Source organism: Vulpes vulpes, chromosome 12 (genome assembly GCF_048418805.1).
Source record: "Vulpes vulpes isolate BD-2025 chromosome 12, VulVul3, whole genome shotgun sequence".
Lineage (NCBI taxonomy): Eukaryota > Metazoa > Chordata > Mammalia > Carnivora > Canidae > Vulpes > Vulpes vulpes.
Genome location: NC_132791.1, coordinates 125,960,999 through 125,980,729, shown reverse-complemented (window position 1 = coordinate 125,980,729; position 19,731 = coordinate 125,960,999). Strand labels below are relative to the sequence as shown.

The 19,731-nt window shown below is 38.0% G+C and overlaps 1 protein-coding gene across 10 annotated transcripts in view; it reads left to right on the top strand.

Annotated features, from left to right (window-relative positions):
* ELMOD1 (ELMO domain containing 1) overlaps positions 1–19,731 on the top strand; it is a 95,563-nt gene that overhangs the window by 47,622 nt on the left and 28,210 nt on the right. For 7 of the 10 annotated variants that reach the window (XM_072729908.1, XM_072729904.1, XM_072729911.1 and 4 more), the window contains 5 exons: positions 1,762–1,861; positions 11,161–11,306; positions 11,445–11,473; positions 12,312–12,409; positions 16,606–16,735. In XM_072729908.1, coding sequence (XP_072586009.1) covers positions 1,845–1,861; positions 11,161–11,306; positions 11,445–11,473; positions 12,312–12,409; positions 16,606–16,735 — 420 coding nt within the window. In that variant the 5' untranslated portion in view covers positions 1,762–1,844. Of the gene's footprint in view, positions 1–1,761; positions 1,862–11,122; positions 11,307–11,444; positions 11,474–12,311; positions 12,410–16,605; positions 16,736–19,731 lie in introns of all 10 variants that reach the window. The other 3 variants (XM_072729912.1, XM_072729913.1, XM_072729906.1) reach the window with 1 other exon arrangement.

Below are 19,731 nucleotides of genomic sequence, written 5' to 3'. Positions count from 1 at the left end.
GGAGTATCAATAAGAATTTATCTGATGTTTTTCTCATTATTTTGGAGGAATAGGTAGACCCAAGAGGTAAAGTGCCTTTTATATCACATCGTATCAAGGGTACAGAGTCTCAATATGACTTGTCATTGTGGTGTTAACCTTAATCACTTAGCTGAGGTAGTATTTGCCAACTTCATCTAGTGCAAAGTTACTAATTTCCCCCCGTTTCCATTTTGTGCTCAAGAAGTCACTATGTCCAGCTTACATTTAAGGGATTAGGTGTTAGACTCCCCCTCCTTGAGGGCAGAGTATCCACATAAACTATTTGGAATTCATTTGTACTAAAGACTTACCTATTCCCCCTTATTTATTTATTCAGTCATTTATATCAGTATGCAGTCATGGATATTTATTTCCTACTTTGGGCAATAATCCAATACTACTTTATTTATTTTGTTACTTAAATAGTTCCAGCTTTGGCCATTGGGAGCTTTTTTGGTTGGCTCCTGTTGTATTTGATATATCCTTGACTGTTTGTCTTTCAAGCACTCCCTTACTTTCTGGCACAAGATTCTTCAGGCACACCCTGTATATTCCCTGCCCCAGCCCTAGAATCAGCCATTTCTCCAAGGAACCCTAGTTCCCTTTATTGTCAACCATATTCAGAACCACCATCTGGATGCTGGGTAGGTACTAACACTTTAATACAAGACTGGATTCATTTTTTTAAAGCCATAAAAGCACAAAACATCTTCCCACCACCTACCTCTATTATACATTCTTGCCCCTTTGTTTGGCTTCAGATACATGTTAAGAAATAAAACCAGGAAGTCGAAGGCCAGTTTTCCCCAGGGGTCTTTACTCCAGTCCTCACTCCTTCCCTCACCTCCCAGAAGCAACTGCAATCTTCAGTGGAGGTGTAGACACTCTTTTACTCTTTGTCAAACATTCATGGAAGAGTTACAGAAACATATGTAGTAAGAGAAAAACCTGGCTTTTATTTGGGCTGTTCTGGGTGGCAGTGGTGTCTCAGCTCCTTGCCTGTCTCCCACAGCCTGGGGCCCCACTCGTCTCTTCTCTCAGTTGCCTCCAGCCACTCTCTCTTCTCTAGTCTGTACCCTTCCATCTTGTCCCAATTTGCTGCTTTGCAGGCAGCTTCTGGCAACCTCCTTGTAGGGAGGAGGAAGACCAATAGCCTGTAGATGTTGCAAAAGCAAACTGCAAACTGGAAAGTGCTAGACAAATAGAAAACTTCATTGTTTTGTTCAAAGTGCCAAAAAAAAGTTGGAAGGGGGGGCTGCGGGTATAACGTTCATTTGGAGTACTTGGCTCTTTATCATCTAATTTTTAGCTTAAAGATATCAGCAGTGGCTTCTGGCTATTTTTGAGTTGTACTTCTGGAAAGCTGAGGCTGCCAGATCTAAGACCACCAAATATCTGGAAATTATGATAGTTCGTTTTATGATTTTTCATTTCTTACAAATACTGTTCTTCAAAATATAGGAATAATACCCAAGACAGAGAAAAACCTTACTATTGACTAGACTGCTTATGAAAGGAATTATTTCTCCAGCAAGGGACTTAACAATGAAAGACTAACTACATAACTATAAAGTGAAAGCCTTTGGCTGTAATCACCATTCACTGAATTGCAATGCTATGTGAGCAGTTTAGTTGATCATGTTCTGGTACATGACATGTTATCTGCTTACTAAAGCAGTGATCTTGGTTTTGGGATTTCTAGTCCCATTAATAGTAAATATATTAAATTTCTTCCCACAGCTTACACATACTCTGACAAAGGCAAATTTGGAAGCATTTACTTGAGGACAGTGGCTAACACATAGATAATCACAACGGGCGCAATGAAGCACTTCCTGAGGTAAGTATCTATGGTTCTCTGGTTGAGCCCTCTAAAATGGAGATATTTCCTTTCCAGTTAGGAAAATATTTCTATTCATCATTTGTAATCCTATAACCAGGTCTCTTAGGAGTGCATAAAATAGCATTGTATTCTGGCTAAAAATAATTTGGTCACAAGATTCCTCTGCTACTGCTATGCATACTGATGCTAAGAGCCCTTACCGGGAGGAGATGACAAGAGATTCTAAGAGACCACAGGCACAAAAGCATGATGCAGGCATAGTCTGGACAGCCTGGATGCCATGCATCTCTAAAGCCTTAAAGTCAAGGTTTGAGGAATTAGTAGTCAAGGAATCAGTACAATTTATGTAGAATCATTTCCCTGAAAAAAAGTAATTTTAAATATTCCTTAATTAGTTAATTTTTTAAAGATTTTATTTACTTATTCATGAGAGAGGCAGAGACATAGGCAAAGGGAGAAGCAGGCTCCATTCAGGGAGCCTGATATGGGACTCTATCCCAGGACTCCAGGATCATGCCCTGAGCTGAAGGCAGATTTTCAACCGCTGAGCCACCTAGGCATCCCATAAATATTCCTTAAATTTAGATTTTGGTTGGCTGGCCAATCATACAGGTATTTTCAAACATTCTTTTTTGGTAGTAAAAAATATATATGTTCATATGTATATTCTAAGCTTTTGCTCTTCCTGCTGCCTTGATGCCTCTGAAATCTGCATTAATTGTTGGTTCCTTTAAGATTGTGCTGTACAGGGCAACTGGGTGGCTCAGTGACTAAGCATCTGCCTTTGGCTCAGGTTGAGATCCCAGGGTCCTGGGATCAAGTCCTACATCAGGCTCCCCACAGGGAGCCTGCTTCTCTCTCTGTGTATCTCATGAATAAATAAATAAACTTTAAAAAAAAAAGATTGTGCTGTACAGAGTAACATATACACTGCTGTGTTTTGTGGTGATTTTGTTTTGTTTTGAAAGCTGTTTGGCTGGACCTATAATCATAATTATTTTTAAGAGCATTTGACTGCCATTCACAATCTGTTAATGAAATTCCCAGAGAAATTTTACATCATATTAAAATATGACAAAATAGAGTTATTCTGGTCCTGAAAGTTAGAAAATAATACCCACTTTCCAGAATATGGAGTTTCTTTTCCTCAAAATGGCCTACCTCTATTATGCATTCTTACTCCTTTCTTTGGCTGTTTTCTCTAAGCAAATAATTAATGGGCTTCTTTTAGGAGATGATTTAATTCCTTTAGTGTCTGCCATTTAAGATTTTCTTTTCCTCACTGATTTTGGTTACAGCACTGTGTCTGGAACACCTAGATCAGTCTGTGCAGGACTCACTGTGTTTTGGTGGAGCTCTTGGTGTTAGAATTACGAAAACCTTTCAGAAGGTCCCTGTTAAACTGTTTATCGGCTTTAGCTTTTGTTTTACTGTACAGAATATTCCTCAGCCTGTTTATCTCAGCTGTGCAAAAGGACAGTATTTGAAAAATAACTAGGATATCTGCCAGCACAGGACAGACTTGACATGGTTTTGGTTGCCATGGTAATTAACCCATCTATTTACTTACACATTCATGAAAAATTGGTATTTATGAATCCCTCCTGAATGTAAACATGGTCTTTTAGTTGAAGTTTCTAGTGTTAGATGAAGATTAGAGGTCAGCAGCTCCTTCTGACAAAGGGGAGCTGGTAGTGGTGAAATCTGTGGCAAGATTCATATTACTGGGTTCCCTCTTCAGAGTCTTATTTTAGAAAAATTTGAGCAGCCTCTAAACCAGCCATTTTAGGAGAAATAGCATTTGTTTCTGTTTTCTATTAAGCTAAACATCTGCAACACTGTGTTTCATAGAGATTAGAACATTTTTAATTAATTTGTATTTGAGATTTCGAACTGGTCTGGTGAAAATCTACTGCTTAACCTCACACAGGCTAGCCCTAAGACCAGAGCCAGCACATCTCAATCAGTTACATGTTCTGATACAAATTCGTCTCTTTTAACTTGAGACATATTTTATACATATGACTTGACATTGATTCTTTATATGAAACTGAAGCTGAGGTAACAGATTACATATCAAGAAAGAAACTTAAGGATTTTCATTGACCATTGGTTTTGAAATAATGAAACTCAGTGACAGCCCCATGTTGATTATTGCTTTGGCCTTAGTTTGTGTTTTTAATGTTTCTTTATTAAGTCATAATGTGTGTGTTCATTATGTGTTGATGTTCATGGAATCTGAAAGGATAAGAGGGCAAGGAGAATCACCCTAATTCACAGGCTCTGTCAGGTCATTTAGATTGCCTTTCCTTCCCCTGGTGGACCCTTCCCATAGAATGTGGGACAATTGTGGCAATCTTTTCATTTGCACCAAAGAGAGGGTTATATAAACACAGCCTGAACAAATTAGGTGTTTATTCCTGAGTTCAGCAAATACATTATGTAGAATGAAGAGTTGATTCTGAGAAGAATTCAGGATTATTTAAAAGCCCACAGCGTGATTCATCTGTCAACCTCTGAGTTGCTCCAGAATGAAAGGCTTCATGTACAGCTCCAGAAGAAATGAGGCTAATCTTAAACCAGGTTGTGGGAAAGAATGGATTGTAGCCCATAGTTAAGTAACATAGTACCCACACTCTGCTCTAAGCTCACTGCTGCCATTAGGATAACTGTCACCAGTGTATTACTGGTGTGACTCTTCAGAGCATAGTGGAGTGGAGAAAATATTTGATTAAAAAAAACATTACGTGAGAGATTAGAAATAAATGCTATAGGATTAGCACACCAGCTGAAGGGTACTTTTGAAATTGAGAGTAGATATGGGATGCTGGATAAGTAGCCCATAGTCATTTCCATGACTTTAGCCATGGTCTGCATTAAAGGAAGACAAAGGTAAAATACAGAAGAAAGTGTAATTATGTAGATATCAGAAAAAGAGGGGGTACTTTTTGAGCCCCAAATAGAACTGAGGCTTAGGATTTAGTTCATGTATTTTTTAAATTTTAATTAAGTTGATGTATGTAATAGGGATGGCTTAAAACTTGTACTAAGATATTTTCCCTGGCTAGGATTCATTTATTGAAATTATATTTTTTACAGTTATCAGACTATTTTGAAATTTCCTAATAAAGGGAATCTTTTAAGTCACTCTCTATAAATAATTGCTTCCAACTTTCCCAGCCTCAGAGTCTCACTTTCTTGGCCTTGGATTTCACTGCATACCCTCTTCCTCAGGCAAAAGAGAGGGAAAGAAAGCATATCTCACACTCATACTGTGTGGGAGAAATTCTGAGAAACAGAACAAACATGTACCCAAGTCCTGGTTTTAAAGCAATTGACGGGGGAGAAAGTATTTAACGTTAACGCTATCATGAGATAAATAAAGGCTTCCAATTAGCAAAAATATCTGTAAATTGGTTTTTTAAGTCATTCACATTTGATTAATTTCTAGTCCACTCATTGATTTAGTAAGCACTTACTGCTAATAATTCCACATTTTTAATTTTTATTTTCTCTTTATAACAAAGTAGGGATTAATATCCCCTTGTAGAGAGCAGAGCAAGAAGGCTCAGCAAAGTTACATAACTCATCCAGGAGTACACAGATATCTGAATGCAGGCCTGTCTGACTTCAGAGCTGTTCCTCATCATTTCTGCACCGTGTTACCTCCTCACTGTGTGCCTGTCGTGAGGTGTTGTAGGTAATACAAAAGCCAATATGAGGTGATCTCTGCTCCTAAACTACCACTTGCACACGCATACCAAACTCAGATATAAGAAGGAACGTGATCACTGATGGGTCACAGGCATTTTGTGGCAGGAATTTTCAGAGAAGTCCTCGTTGAGATGAGGCTGAGAGAAAGGGAGGCTGGAAGTTAATATTTTTAGATAAGGACAGAGGGTTTGGGAAGTGGAGAAGTTGCAGGAGACATAGGCTGAGAAAGGACCATTTGCTGATCTGGTCCTTTCATGAGGAAGCAGGTTGGATACCACAAGCAGCAGGTGGTCCAGGTTTGTTGGCCCTACATAGACCCTTTTCAGCGTGAGTAGAAGACAAGTGGCAAAGATAAACTTGAGGCAGTTCTCGGGGACCTTGCAGACCTGACACAACACAGCGCAGAAGCATGGTAACCTTTTCGGCCAGACCTACAGTGGGACTTAGAAGGGAGAGTCCGATGAAAACTGAGCCTTGCAACTTGTGTCTAGCCTTTGCTTAGAGCCAGAAATCTAGTCCATCCCCTTCACCTTACAAAGGAGAGGACAGAGACCTAGAGAAGCAACATAGCTTGTCCAAAGTCACACAGCTCATAGTGGCAAGTCCAGGCTAGACGTGAAATCAGGCAGCATTTCCACTCAACACTAACTTGTCCACTGCTTTTAAAGGGCAGAAGGTATATAGAGTCATGCATTTACTAGGTCAAACCCCTACTGACAAGTTAATTTCCAATTGACTGCCGTGCCCCTAATTAGGAACTCCAATAGAACAACTAATATTTTTAAAGTATCATTTCAGAAAATGCATGAAATGTTGGAAACATTGACCAGTCTGTTGTTTTTTATGGCCATTTAGATGAAAAGTGTTTTGTTTAGGAAACTGGTTTGAACCAAGAACTGTAATTATTTTGTATGCATCATTCCTCACCAGTAGTGTGCTTCTTATTTATTACAGGATTTCTTCAAGCAAGAATTAACTTTCATTAGCAAATTCATTGAAACTGTTCAAAATAAGCCACTTTTCTCTTATTATCCCCAAAGAAGACGTCAGTCACAATTTAAGATGCTGGAGTAGTGTTGCACTGCAGGTACCCACACCCCCGACCCTACAGGCAGGGGGCTACATGGTTCTAGGGTGATTCTTCCATTTCAGAGGCCCCATCCCTTCTGAGTAGATCCCTTTAACAAAGCACCACAAAATAGGAGCTCACTTTTATTTGGTGTTAGAGATATGATCCATTTTGAATAATTTACATTGGATGGCTATTCTGGTTCAAGCCAGAGAATGAATGTTAAATAATAGAAGTGATCATAATTGCCTTGTGGAAAAACACTGCTGTGAACTCCACCATAAACCTTACTCTGCAACATATTAATAAATGGTTGTAATAGAAAATGTTGGAAATAAAACATCTGTAAGTAATTCTTATTATTAAAATCAGTTTCTGCCAGTGCTTGTGCAAGGCATTTACAATATGTCCTCCTGCAACACTATCAAAATGCTGTGATAAAAAAAAAAACAGAAACAAACACAAAAATTGCTATCTATGCATGCAATTATTAAAAACAGGAGATATGATCAGTATTTTCTCCTAGTACTCTTGAGAATGTTATAGTTGTCCCTACAAATTGTAGATCTTTTCAATAGTGAGTTGAGAATCTTCCATCAGAACTAAGAAAATAAGTCTAGTGTGATGAAGAAAAAAAGCAAAAGATTCCCCTAATGAAAAGTAAGCCTCTTGTTTTGGTGATTTAGTCCATGAGGAAAGGCCAAGCAGATTTATAAAACCCCTGAACATAGAATTCAGCTGGTGGACAGGGGATGGCTGTATGTCTCATTCTAAAAGTAGGAACTTCCTTCCCTTTTCTCCAAAACCAACTACTGATCAACGTAAAAGCATTTAAAAATCCATTTCTTAATTTCTTCCTTTTCAGAAAAGGATAAACATGCCAAGCACATTTTTAAGATTCTCCTAAAATATTTAATCATGTTTATTCTCCTCTGGACCTTCAGCAGTTTTTTCATAAACGTTACAATTTATGGACTTAAATAGGTCCAAAAACTTAAAAAGTAAGCTCCTGGCAACACCTGTTGGTGAACCACAGCCATTCTGTGATGCTCATATGAAGGCTTTGTTGATCTGGTCCTTTCATGAGGAAGCAGGTTGGATATTGTTTTGTCATTAAAACAAGGCCTCCAAAGTAAAGGGTAGAACTGATGTTTCCATCTCTGTCCATGCCTTAGGTTTCTGATCTAAATGCAAAATAAATTATATCTGTCAAAACATTGTCTGATCTGATGATCTGGCTTGTAAAAAATTCAAGTACCTAGCAAAGCAAGAAAATATAGTGCCTAGCATAGCGAGCTGGCTTTTTAATGAAATATTTAGGGGTGTTTTGGCCCATTAGGAAAAAAGTTAAAATAACAACCTTAATAATTAATATAATCAGGACAACTGGCCCAGAAATTACAAAAGTAAAGAACCAGTGTGTAAACGTCACTCTGCAATTGAATGGGCATTTCTTGTTCACAGTGTGTGATACTACTGTTTATGTGATTGTGTGAGAGGGATGTCGTACCTATACCTCAGAGAGATGAGCCCAGAGAGATGATGCAGCATCTCTAACCCCTCACCATAGATTTCCACTGGGTTTTTCTGTCTTTGATAGTAGGAACATCCTCAAGAGAATTGATAAAAACAAAAGATAAAAGCAAACAGAACATGCTATCTTTTCTCTTCTTTTATGTAAAGCTGTCTTAATGCAAAACAGTTCCCCAGGCATTTTCTTCTCTTGTGCAAGGAGGCCAGTGTTAGAAATTACAGATGGGCTAGAAGCTACTACTATACACCTGGATGTTCCCTGCTCCTAAAAGGACACTTCTAGGCCTCAAGCCACATCTTTGTATGGATTTGATGGAGAAGTTGCATGGGGGAAACTTTCTAGTTTAATTTAAGCTATAAAACGGTCTGATGGCTTGCACCCTAAGTAGAGTAAATACGTAAATACTCCTTAAACAATAATCAGAACCCTTTGTCTAGGAACATTTGGTACCACAAGAACCAAATTGTCCTGGTGTCCTGACACAGGGACTGCGGAGGTTTCATTTGTGGAGTTGGCTCACATGCTAGATAAACTACATGGGCACCATAAGGACACATTGTGGAAAGCTTTTATCCTCAACTTAGTAACAGGAATAAAGCCAATCTATAATATCATTGCCACTTGGCTGGTGACCAGTTAACAAAGATACTGCTCAATCTTTTCTTCTGGCAAAGCTCTCTACTAGGTGGAAAAATGGAAAAGTTTTCCCAAGAGAGAAAGTTGAAGTTTTGTAAAATTTCTCACCCATCTAATTAAAATGTTCCTCTAGAGGCACCTAGGTGGCTCAGTCAGTGAAGCATCTGCCTTCAGCTCAGGTCATACATAACCCTAGCGTCCTGAGATGGAGCCCTGCATCAGGGGAGTCTGCTTCTCCCCCTGCCCCTCTGCCCCCAACTTGTGCTCTATCTCAAATTTTTAAAAATAAAAAAAAAGATGTTCCTCTAAATTTATTTTTAGGTTACCTTTGGGCAAGTGGAGGGGAGCGGGGGAATGGATAACCTAAATCTTAATAGATCTTAGGATGTATTTGGCTAAAATAGTTAAATTTCAGATTTCTAAAGATAGTGAATCAATTTTTTATATTTCAGCAGAATCTGAGTTTACATTGATATTTTATATGTACTTTTATAAGGGCTTTTGGGTGATCATTTTATACATTTTAATTGTCATAACCCTCCTTTTTCTTAAATAAAATGTACTTATTATACAAAAAGGAAAATATACTTAGCCAAAAATGAAAATTGAAAGTACTTATTTTTCCTTTACCCAGAAATACCACTGTTAACATTTTTGTTGTATATTCTGCATCTTTTTCTCTGTGTTCATACATCACTATTAATTTATTTTTATTTACTTACTTTTTTTAGAGAGAGAGAGATAGAGGGGTGGGGAGGGGTATCCACCTAAGAAGAAGGATCATAGGTGTGGAGCCTGAGGTGGGGCAAGATCTCAAGACCCTGGGATCATGACCTGAGATGAAATCAAAAGCTAGACATAACCGACTGAGCCACCCAGGTGCTCCACCATTAAATTTTTTCAAAGAAAAAGAAGATCATATGTGATCTTTCTAATTTTTCTTTTTGTTAAGCATATTATGACATTTTCTTATGTTTTTTTTGACATTTTCTTATGTTACTAGCTCTTCTAGAACATAATTTTATTACCTACAAAGAATTCCATTGTATTATCTTAATATAGCAGTTTGGTTTCCTCCATTCCTTTGCATTTATATGATATAGATCCCATGCCCTTGTACAAATTAGCCTATTAGAATTTTTATTTTAACACAGGCTGTCCAAGATATTGGAGCCAGAGCAATTAAGCAAAGGAACACACAAAGTGTTGGTTCATATACATAGATGGATCACATCACTAAGGTTATTTGTTAACTACTCTCATTAATCTGAATGATCATGTTAAAGTTGGAGGGAATTACTGAACATCTGTGAAAAATAAACATCTTTTAGAAATGACAGCAAAAGGAAGTTATATAAATAATTCTGCCTCCTAGGAATGCACAGTAGGAAAAGAAGATGGGTTGAATATAAGTTCCTGGATGGGAAGTCTTTTCTTCTGTAGCTTGAGTCATTTTGAGACTCTAAACTGTACTGTGATGTGGAAGACACTCACATATTAAAAATGAAAATCAGCATAAAACACAAATCCCCACATGCTAGAGAAGTTGTAAGTACCTGATTGGCAACTATACATTTCATAGTTTGTTGAGGAATTACTGGAATGAGATAGAGGGTGCTATAAAGAAAACTTTGTTAGAAGGAGCCAAGAACAAACTTGTCAAGAGATGAAGTTTAATTTAAATGAGAGGATGTTGGAGAACTAAAGGTCAACCCACTTATTCAATGAACTGATGAAGAGGCCTTTGACCAGTCCACGAAGTGGTGCAACTGGGGAGCAGAGAAGACACGTGCCACACAACCGCGTCCTCTAGTGCCTAAAAGGAAAGCAGAGAGAAGGAGGGAAAGGATGGGATCAAGGGAAGAATCAAAATAGAGGGCCCCCCCACAAGGCACTAAGGCAGGGCTGGAAATCGAGCAGAGCTAGCTGAGAGGCTGTCTACAGAGGCAGAAGAAGGCTCTATGTTCTTCCCCTCAGCTAAGGGAGAGATAACTCCTAAAACACAAGGAGGTACCTATTCATTTTAAAAATGTTTTTAGGCAAAGGCAGGAAAGGGATTCTTGGCTGAGCCTCACCCTCAGTTTTGGGAATATCCACTCTATTAGCATAGGGCATTCTGGAGTTGCCTGCAGTGATAGTGTGTCCTCACAGACTTTGGGCTTCCTTCCCAGTAATGGGTTCTGTAGATACATCAAGTAGAACGTGGTATTAGAAAAATGAAATATGCTTGTAAACCCAGAGTCTAATGGTTGATTTTTTTCTGGGCTCTTCCTGCTGGTGGTGGCTGCTTTCTGCTCTCTTCCAGAGTTCTAGTGGAAGGGTGCTGTCTTTTGTCTTTGACAGAATGTTGTTCCAGGTGTGCCTGTATTTTTACTGTAAATTTTTGTGGCGCTGCCTAAAATTTGTAATGAGAAAACTGACTGGAAGATGTGAATTGCAACGGATCTGCTACAATACCAAGCCTGGGGCTTCTAGAACCATGAAAATCGGTAAGCATGAAACAAAGAAGTGAGCAAAATACAAGCTTGGTGGGATTGTGGATGTTGTGTGTTATATTTGTGTATAGTAATTTTAAACCACTTATAAAGGATAATTTTTAATGACGTTTTTAATTGTCATTTTTATAGAAACATCACTGAGGGATTCAAAAAGTAAGGTAAGTAAAATTGTTTTTATGTTTTTAAGCAACTATTCACTTGGATGCTTACCTCCATCATCAAAAAGTAAACACTAAGAAACAAAAATATATCAATGGGTATGCAAATTGAGAAGAGTTGTTTGCCCATCACAAGCCACCCCACTTTTGACGTGAGAGTAGCCACAAATGTGAATTTCTAGGCAGATTTATGATGCACTTATGACTTTGTTGTTGAATTAATCCTTTTTTATATTTTCCAAATCATGGAATATTCTTTGAAAATAAGAACAATGTTAACTCTCTGGCATTTCTTAAATATCCAGATCATTTAACTTTATACTCAAGATTTCCCAAGAAAATCAGAGAAGCCACTATGCTAGCTGTTATAGCATACTGTTAAGCATCCACATAAGAGACAAAATCTGGGTTGGTTCTTTTTTCAAGATTCTTGAACATTATTATTTAATTTGGGCATTTTTATGACTACATCCTCCATGTCCTTCACTCAGTCATAGGCATACTATCTGTTAACAATGGAAACCATGTATATTGGATAAGAAAAATAAAATAATATTTCAACCTAAGTACCTTGAGAAAGATGAAAATACTAAAAAAAACTTCTGTATTTCTGTTTTATGTTAATTATCTTAATCAGGAAAATTGCACTGCCCCCCTCCATTGTGAAAATGTCTAAGTTACTAGAATTCAAATACAAAATCAATTTTTGCTTTTAGTTTAGTATTAGTTTAGTGTCATTGAGGAGTTCTAAGCAAATACCTAAGACCCCCTTATGAACAGACCCTGCTCAAGTCACTGCCACTCGTGACAAGGGAACTGATTGGCATGTGTCTTCCAGCTGCTGCAGACCTCAGTGACTGCTCACCCTGACGCCATTGAGAAAACCATAGAGGACATCATGGAACTGAAACAAATTAACCCTGACATAAATCCACAGTAAGAGTGTATTTCTGCTGTTGTAAACACAGAACACATGGCATGTGCTTAGTACTTCTATAGTGCTGAGCTGGCTGGCATGCTCTCCCACTCTCCCTGCCACCATCATCTGCAATGTTTCTGACTTTCAGATGAAGAAAAAAGAAAAAAGGTACCTTTTTCATATTTGTAAATAGCAGCAGCTCTCTACTTCTGTTATGATTTACCCTTTGCTTCTGAGCTGCAGTGAATGTAGGAAATCTGATGGATGCCCTGATATCAGAAGAGGAAATAAAGGGCACCCATTTTATGAACAATCATGCCACACAATGCCTGTTTTACATTAACAGTAAATGTTCATGTTGTAAATGTGCCCAAGCTGATTCTGCTCCATCAAAAATATCCCCTCAGTTTATGACAGGCTGATAATCTTGGAGACGGTTCCTACATGCTTGTCAAGAAGACTGGCATGTGTGGGAGGGAAGGATGGTTTTTATACAAAGGCTTCAGAACTTTGTAATTTAGTCCTCTCATTTTGGAAATATTAAAATGCACTTGGCAACGTACATGACTTTTAAAATTAGCTTTATATTTCCCATTGGGTACAGGAGTTTTTCAGTAAAATTTTGGGTTAAGGATGTCGGGTAGAATAAATTCTGCAGGCAGATATATTTAAAGACAGTTTAGGTAGGTAACAAACTGTCTTTTAGATGTGCATAGGCAAGAACTTCACGTTATGGCTGAGAAAGGCTTTTAATTGCCAAAGATGGGAAACTGTAGTTAAAGGGACTTTCCCAGTCTGCTTTGTATAGGTCTGCCTCTTGGAGAGATTCTGGGTACTAGCTAATTGGGGCTCAGCACAAAACCCCATTTCCACATGGTCTCCATAGCATTCTTCTGCAGACACTTCAGCTAATTAGCTATCTTTTCCTTATTCAGTCATTAAGGATGATTTAATTATATAGCAAATGTCTTTTTGAAACCCCTGATATATATTTTATTTCTTTGGGAAGATGATAAGAAGGCAATTCATTTTAAATTAAGTTGAACCAAAAATTTAAGACTGCAGTTGGGCATGAGGGATATATTAGACCCACAATCATATTTGGAGATTGGATTCGATTTAATAGTAAATCTTTTCTGTCTTTTCCATGAAAGTCCTATGTTTCATTCAGGATCATTTAGTTGCCATCTATGGTTTTGATTTCCTTTGGGGAAAAAACTCTTAGAGGCAGTAGATTGCATTTTTACATCTCAATATGGATTTCAGTCCTTTTTTCCTAGACTGACATGACAAAATATAATCTTTTAAAATAGTTTTCTGGAAAAAAAACAGTAAATAGAGAAGACTGGAGGAAATATGTTATAATTTATTAAGCCATTTCTACTGTTAACCATACATTGTGGGGTTTTTTTTAATTCCAGTGTAGTTAACATACAATGTTATATTAGTTTCAAGCGTACGGTATAGTGACTCAACACTTCCCTACATCACCCGGTGCCCATCATGACAGGTGCCCCACCCCCTCCCTTCTGGTGACCTCAGAGTCTGGTAGTTCAGAGTCTGTTTCTTGGTTTGTTTCTTTTTTTCTGCTTTGTTTTTGTTTTGTTTCTTAGATTCATATGAGTGAAATCATATGGTATCTGTCTTTCTCTGACTTATTTCACTTAGTATAATACTTTCTAGATCTATCCATGTTCTTGCAAAAAAAAACAAGATTTTATTCTTTTTTATGACTAATATTCCATTTTGTGTGTTTGTGTGTGTGTGTGTGTATATATATATATATATATATATATATACCTTCTGTGTGTGTGTGTGTGTGTATATACCTTCTGTGTGTGTGTGTGTGTGTGTATATATACCTTCTGTGTGTTTGTGTGTGTGTGTGTGTATATATATATATATATATATACACACCTCACATGTTCTTTATCCATTCGCCTATCTCCATTCACCTGTCAATGGACATTTGGACTACTTCCTTAAGTAACCACATTTTGTTTTACATTTTTTTCAAGCGCTGCTAATGCACTTGAGAAATTACTACAGTAAAAATGGGGGGAAATCGAATTGGCTCCTCTTGTTCCCTCCTATATTCTCTTGCTCTTTTCCTCAAAATTAACTCTCTTCTCAGTTCTACATTGATTCTCTGGGTGACCAGTGCCACTCTGCCCTTTTCCTAAATTTAAATCTCTCCTTTGATTTTGTGGTGCTATGGTAACAGATAAATATAAGGGCCATTTAACTGAGCATTCAGTTTTATTTAAGTTTAGTATTTGGGTTATCTGACCTTATGCTCAATATGTGGAATAGGTATACAATCCTAAAATGTATAATTCTCTATTGCTCCCAACATTAGACTTAACCTCTAAACATCTCATTTTCTCCTTCAAAAAAAAGATGATTGTAACAAACACCACCACAACAAAAAAATGTTCAAATTTAGTGTGAATTGGGAGGAGCATACTGGACAGTTAACTCTGGGTAGGATCCTATGAAATTGCCAATGTTCAACTATCTTTGAGCCACAGAAGTGAATGACTATAAAGAAACTTAACAGGATAAATAAATAATAAATAAATAAATATGAGATATTACCTTTAGATTTTAAAATGCCATCAATGGAGATCCCTGGGTGGCTCAGCGGTATAGTGCCTGCCTTCGGCCCAGGCCATGATCCTGGAGTCCTAGGATCAAGTCCTGCATCAGGCTCCCTGCATGGAGCCTGCTTCTCCCTCTGCCTGTGTTTCTGCCTCTGTGTGTGTGTGTGTCTCATGAATAAATAAATAAAATCTTTAAAAAATAAAATAAAACAAAATGCCATCAAACAAGTACTGGAGAATAGTTTACATGACAGTAGTTTATATGAAAAAAGGATCGTGGTGATTATTTGGTCACTTGTTTTATAGATGTAATGTGACCTATTTTATCTGCTATGTTGTAGGAGAGAAAAGCAACACTGAGGTCACAGAAAGTAGTGATTCTCTGTGTATCACACTTGCCAGACTGTTTTCTGGTGATATGTTTAAGGAGGCTGTTATTCAAACAGTATACATTCAGAGAAGACAACGAGAGAGTAAAACAAGTGAAACCCTTGTCCCATGAGAGGAAATTGAAGGAACTGAGGATTCCTGGAGATGTGAGGATTCCTGTATATCAGACTAGAAGAAAGAATCACTCTCTTAAGATAAATAGTTTTGGCCAGGGAAAGTTGGAAATGAATTTTCTCAGAGAACAAAATTTGAACCACTTGGTAATAAGGAAAGCGAATTTTGTTTCAACATAAGAAAAAGCATTCAGACAAAGCAGTCAGAAGGGAATGAGAAACTCTGTAAAGTAGTGAGTTCTTTCTCTTGGTATTGCCTCATCTATCAGGGATGCTCCCGAGCACAGGTGTTTGGGGATTTTTCTGTTATTGTTGTTATTGTTTTAAAATTTTCCTTCCACTATGCTCCTGAGAACACTCTCTCTCCCCCTTTCTCTCTCTCTCTCTCTCTCTCTCTCTCTCTCTCTCACACACACACACACACACACACACACACACCCCTGAGGTGCTTCTGACAGAGCCACCTAGCAGGGTTAAATCATCCCTCTAAATTCATGATCACCTATATTTTCTACGTCTTATTTAACTCACCTGCGTAAAGAGCTCCCTTGTTTCTTTAAGCCATATTGTTGTAACTTTAAGAAAAGGCCAGAACAAGAGGTAAACTTTAGCCAAGTTCTACAACTGTCCATATGGAGCCTCAGTAAGAAACTGTTCTTCCACTCAAATAAGTGATTGGGAGATCAATGCAGGAAATGTTACATTCCTTTATGTTTCTAAATAAACTAAATATGGTTCTGTGTCCACAAAAAGAAAAACTAGACTACAATTAAATACATCTCATGAGTGGGAAATATCAGTGAGGGTGACAGAACATGAGAGACACCTAACTCTGGGAAATGAACAAGGGGTAGTGGAAAGGGAGGTGGGCGGGGGGTTAGGGTGACTGGATGACGGGCACTGAGTGGGGGCTCTTGACGGAATGAGCACTGGGTGATATGCTAGATGTTGGCAAAGTGAACTCCAATAAAAAAATACATCTCATGAGCAATTTCCTCAATATTATATAAATATGGAAAGTCCTATTGTGCACACATCAAGTGAACAAACGCCAAAATATGTTTTGTTTCTCCTCATGTGTGTTTCTTCTGTTTTTGAACACCTTAGGTTGGGAATCTCTCTTCAAGCTTGCCTTTTGCAAATTGTTGGCTACAGAAATCTTATTGCAGATGTGGAAAAACTGCGCAGAGAACCCTATGATTCTGATAACCCCCAACATGAAGAAATGCTTTTGAAGGTTAGACCTTGAAAACATTTCAGTGCTTTCTTAAGTCAGCTAACCTCTGCCAAGCCCCGCCAAGTGCTAGACACTGGGTGTGTAGCTGGCTGGGAAAGCCTGCTCTTCTTGCTGGTTCAGATGTGAGAGGTAAATTCTTCATTAGAAAATTCATGTAAGAAGTTAAATGTAAAGCCTTTTTAAAAAATAAATAAATAAAAAATAAAAAAAATCTGAGACAGCATCAGAGGTGTTTTCCTTAAGCACTCATTGTCTGGCTCAGGTTTAGGCTGTTTAACTGTATTGAAAGCCAGTAGGAGAAAAAGCATTTGTCAAAGAGTGACATGGGATTTCCATTTATGACTTTTAATAGACATAAAAGAAGATGAAGTTGGTTTCTGCTTCAGCAAAAGCCCTCTTGGGAAATTACCTAAGATCTTATTGCTGATTATTTATTCATGTAACTTGAAGAGTATCAGAAGAGGAGGTTAAGGTTTATATCTGGTTTACTAAAACTGTTAGAAGAACAATGTGCACTTGTAAATACTTCTTCTGGCTGTCAAAGCAAACCCTCAAGGATCTTATATGATCTGATGTGCATTATTAAACACCAATAGCTTGACCTCAAAACACTGAATTTGGAGTTTAAGAAATTAAGACTCACCTTTAGAACTATTCATTTGAAATATCTTCTAAATTCACTTCTGAAAATAGGTGCTTTTTAGGATGGAGTACTTCTTTGTCCTTCGCTAGAATACAAAAGACGCTAACAAAATTGGAAAGAAACATTTGTTTAACTGCCTTATTTTATTGAAAAATGTCAATATGAGCTGTAATTTTAAAAACATATTCTGTGTTTTTGTGTGGAGTACGCACTTTTGTGTATGTAAATACTTACACAGATGACTTGTCTGCTAATTAGTGCCATATCTGATGTGAATCCTTAAAGATGAAAGAAGACTCACTCATTCTTAGCAGTTTTTCTTTTCTTCCTGCTCTGCTTAAATTTAGCTAACCTACTGGCTGAGCTTCGTTTCCTGTTATTGCCTTTTTTATCCTATTTTCTGATAGAAGTAGTCGAGCTCAATTAAAATTACCTCAAGGTGAGAAATAAGAGGTAAATGAAAGAGAAAAGAGGTGTAAAAATGAACAGAGTGGCCACAGGCAGCTGAAGAATTCATTAGAATGGCCAATGCCTTCAGAATTGGTGACATCTAGGTGTCTGCTGTGCACCATCCTAGCTGATCTGTTGTATGGATGTTGTACATAGTGGGTTTTCAACAAATAGGGATGAATGCATGAATTACTGTAGTTCATTAGATACTAAAAGTCAAGGACTTTTATGATATACCTTTTATCTGTGGTCATGATTTGAGTTTGTGTTATTTTTTACTGGTATAGCTATAAGAAATAAGCAAGGTGATGGTTGGTATCTTTACAACTGAACAAACTATAAGCATTACAGTCCAGATTCTGATCCATACAGCTAGTAAGTCATAAAGCCAGGGCAGTCCACTGCTGCCTTAGGCACCTTGAGGAAAGGCATCTTTTCTACCCTCGAGTGGCTTGCGATCTAATTGGGGAGATACTATGCAATGACAAAAAAATCACTAAATCTTATCCATAGAGATCCCTCAAAATGGCTCTTGAATGTTTCCCATACCCACCACCTCATTTAGCATGATCTCTAGCTTGGGGCGTTATAATAGCCTTTTAATTCTGCCACTATTAGCCTCCTCCCTTCTGTCTTCTACAATACTGCCAGAGGGATTATCCAGTCATGTTATTCCCCAGGTTTAAAACTTCAGCTGCCAGGGCAGCCCCCGTGGCGCAGTGGTTTGGTGCTGCCTGCAGCCTGGGGTGTGATCCTGGAGACCCGGGATCGAGTCCCACATCGGGCTCCCTGCGTGGAGCCTGCTTCTCCCTCTGTGTCTCTGCACCTCTCTGTGTGTATCTATGAATAAATAAATAAAATCTTTAAAAAAATAAAATAAAATAAAACTTCAGCTGCCCTGTGTCTGACAGAAGAAAGCCCATGCACCTTAACTTGGCATTCTGGGCCCTTTCCAATCTATTTCCCCAAGCTGTACCTCCTGTAGCCTCTAGGCTCTGTCATTCACCTTGACCCAGAACAGTCCAGGCCATGCCATATGCCCAGGCATTTGCTCATGCAATTCCCTCTATTACCTGGTATCCTCATAGCCAGAGCCAGCTCTTTCTAAATCCTTATTTATTCAATATTGAAATCTTCACCAATCTCCCAGGAACACTTAAAAGTGGGACCTTCATTCTCTTCATTAGTTTATTCAAATTCCAAGTATGATAATAAAATTAGTAATAATAAAACATTCATTCCGTGAATATTTAGCACACATTAATCATTACAGTAAATGTTTTACAGCAGTATTTCACTTAATGGTCACAATAACCTTGTGGTGAGAGATTAGCACTATCCCCATTTTCAAGGGGGAGGAAAATGAGGCCAGGCAGTTAGATGCTGCTCCAGCTCACCTTGTTAGAAAGAGCTCCATGCTTCTGCACTACACTACCTCCCAAGGGAGAAACCGTGCCTTTTTCCCCATTTGTATTTCAAGAGGCTGGTCCATGGTGTGTGTTTAACTGCCTGACCTGAGGCTGCTTCATCTTTAAAATGGTAATAAGACTCTTGTTACCTACTTCATGAACTGTTTAGAGCAGGAGTTAGCAAACTAAAGCCTGTGGGCCAAATCTGGCCTGCCACCCATTTTTGTAAAGCTTTGTTGGAACATGTCCATTCATTGATGTATGTACTATTTGGCTGCTTTTGTACTACAATGGCAAAATTAAGTAATTGCAGCAGTGACCATATGGCCACCAAACCCTAAAATATTTACTATCTGGTCCTTTATAGACAAAGTTTGCCAACTCTTGATTTAGTTTGCTTAGATAATACATTGCCATATTGTTTAAGTGCTCTGATTTATAAATGTGGGAGGCCATTATCAGTGTTCATAGTCTTAAAGTATTAAAAAAATCAA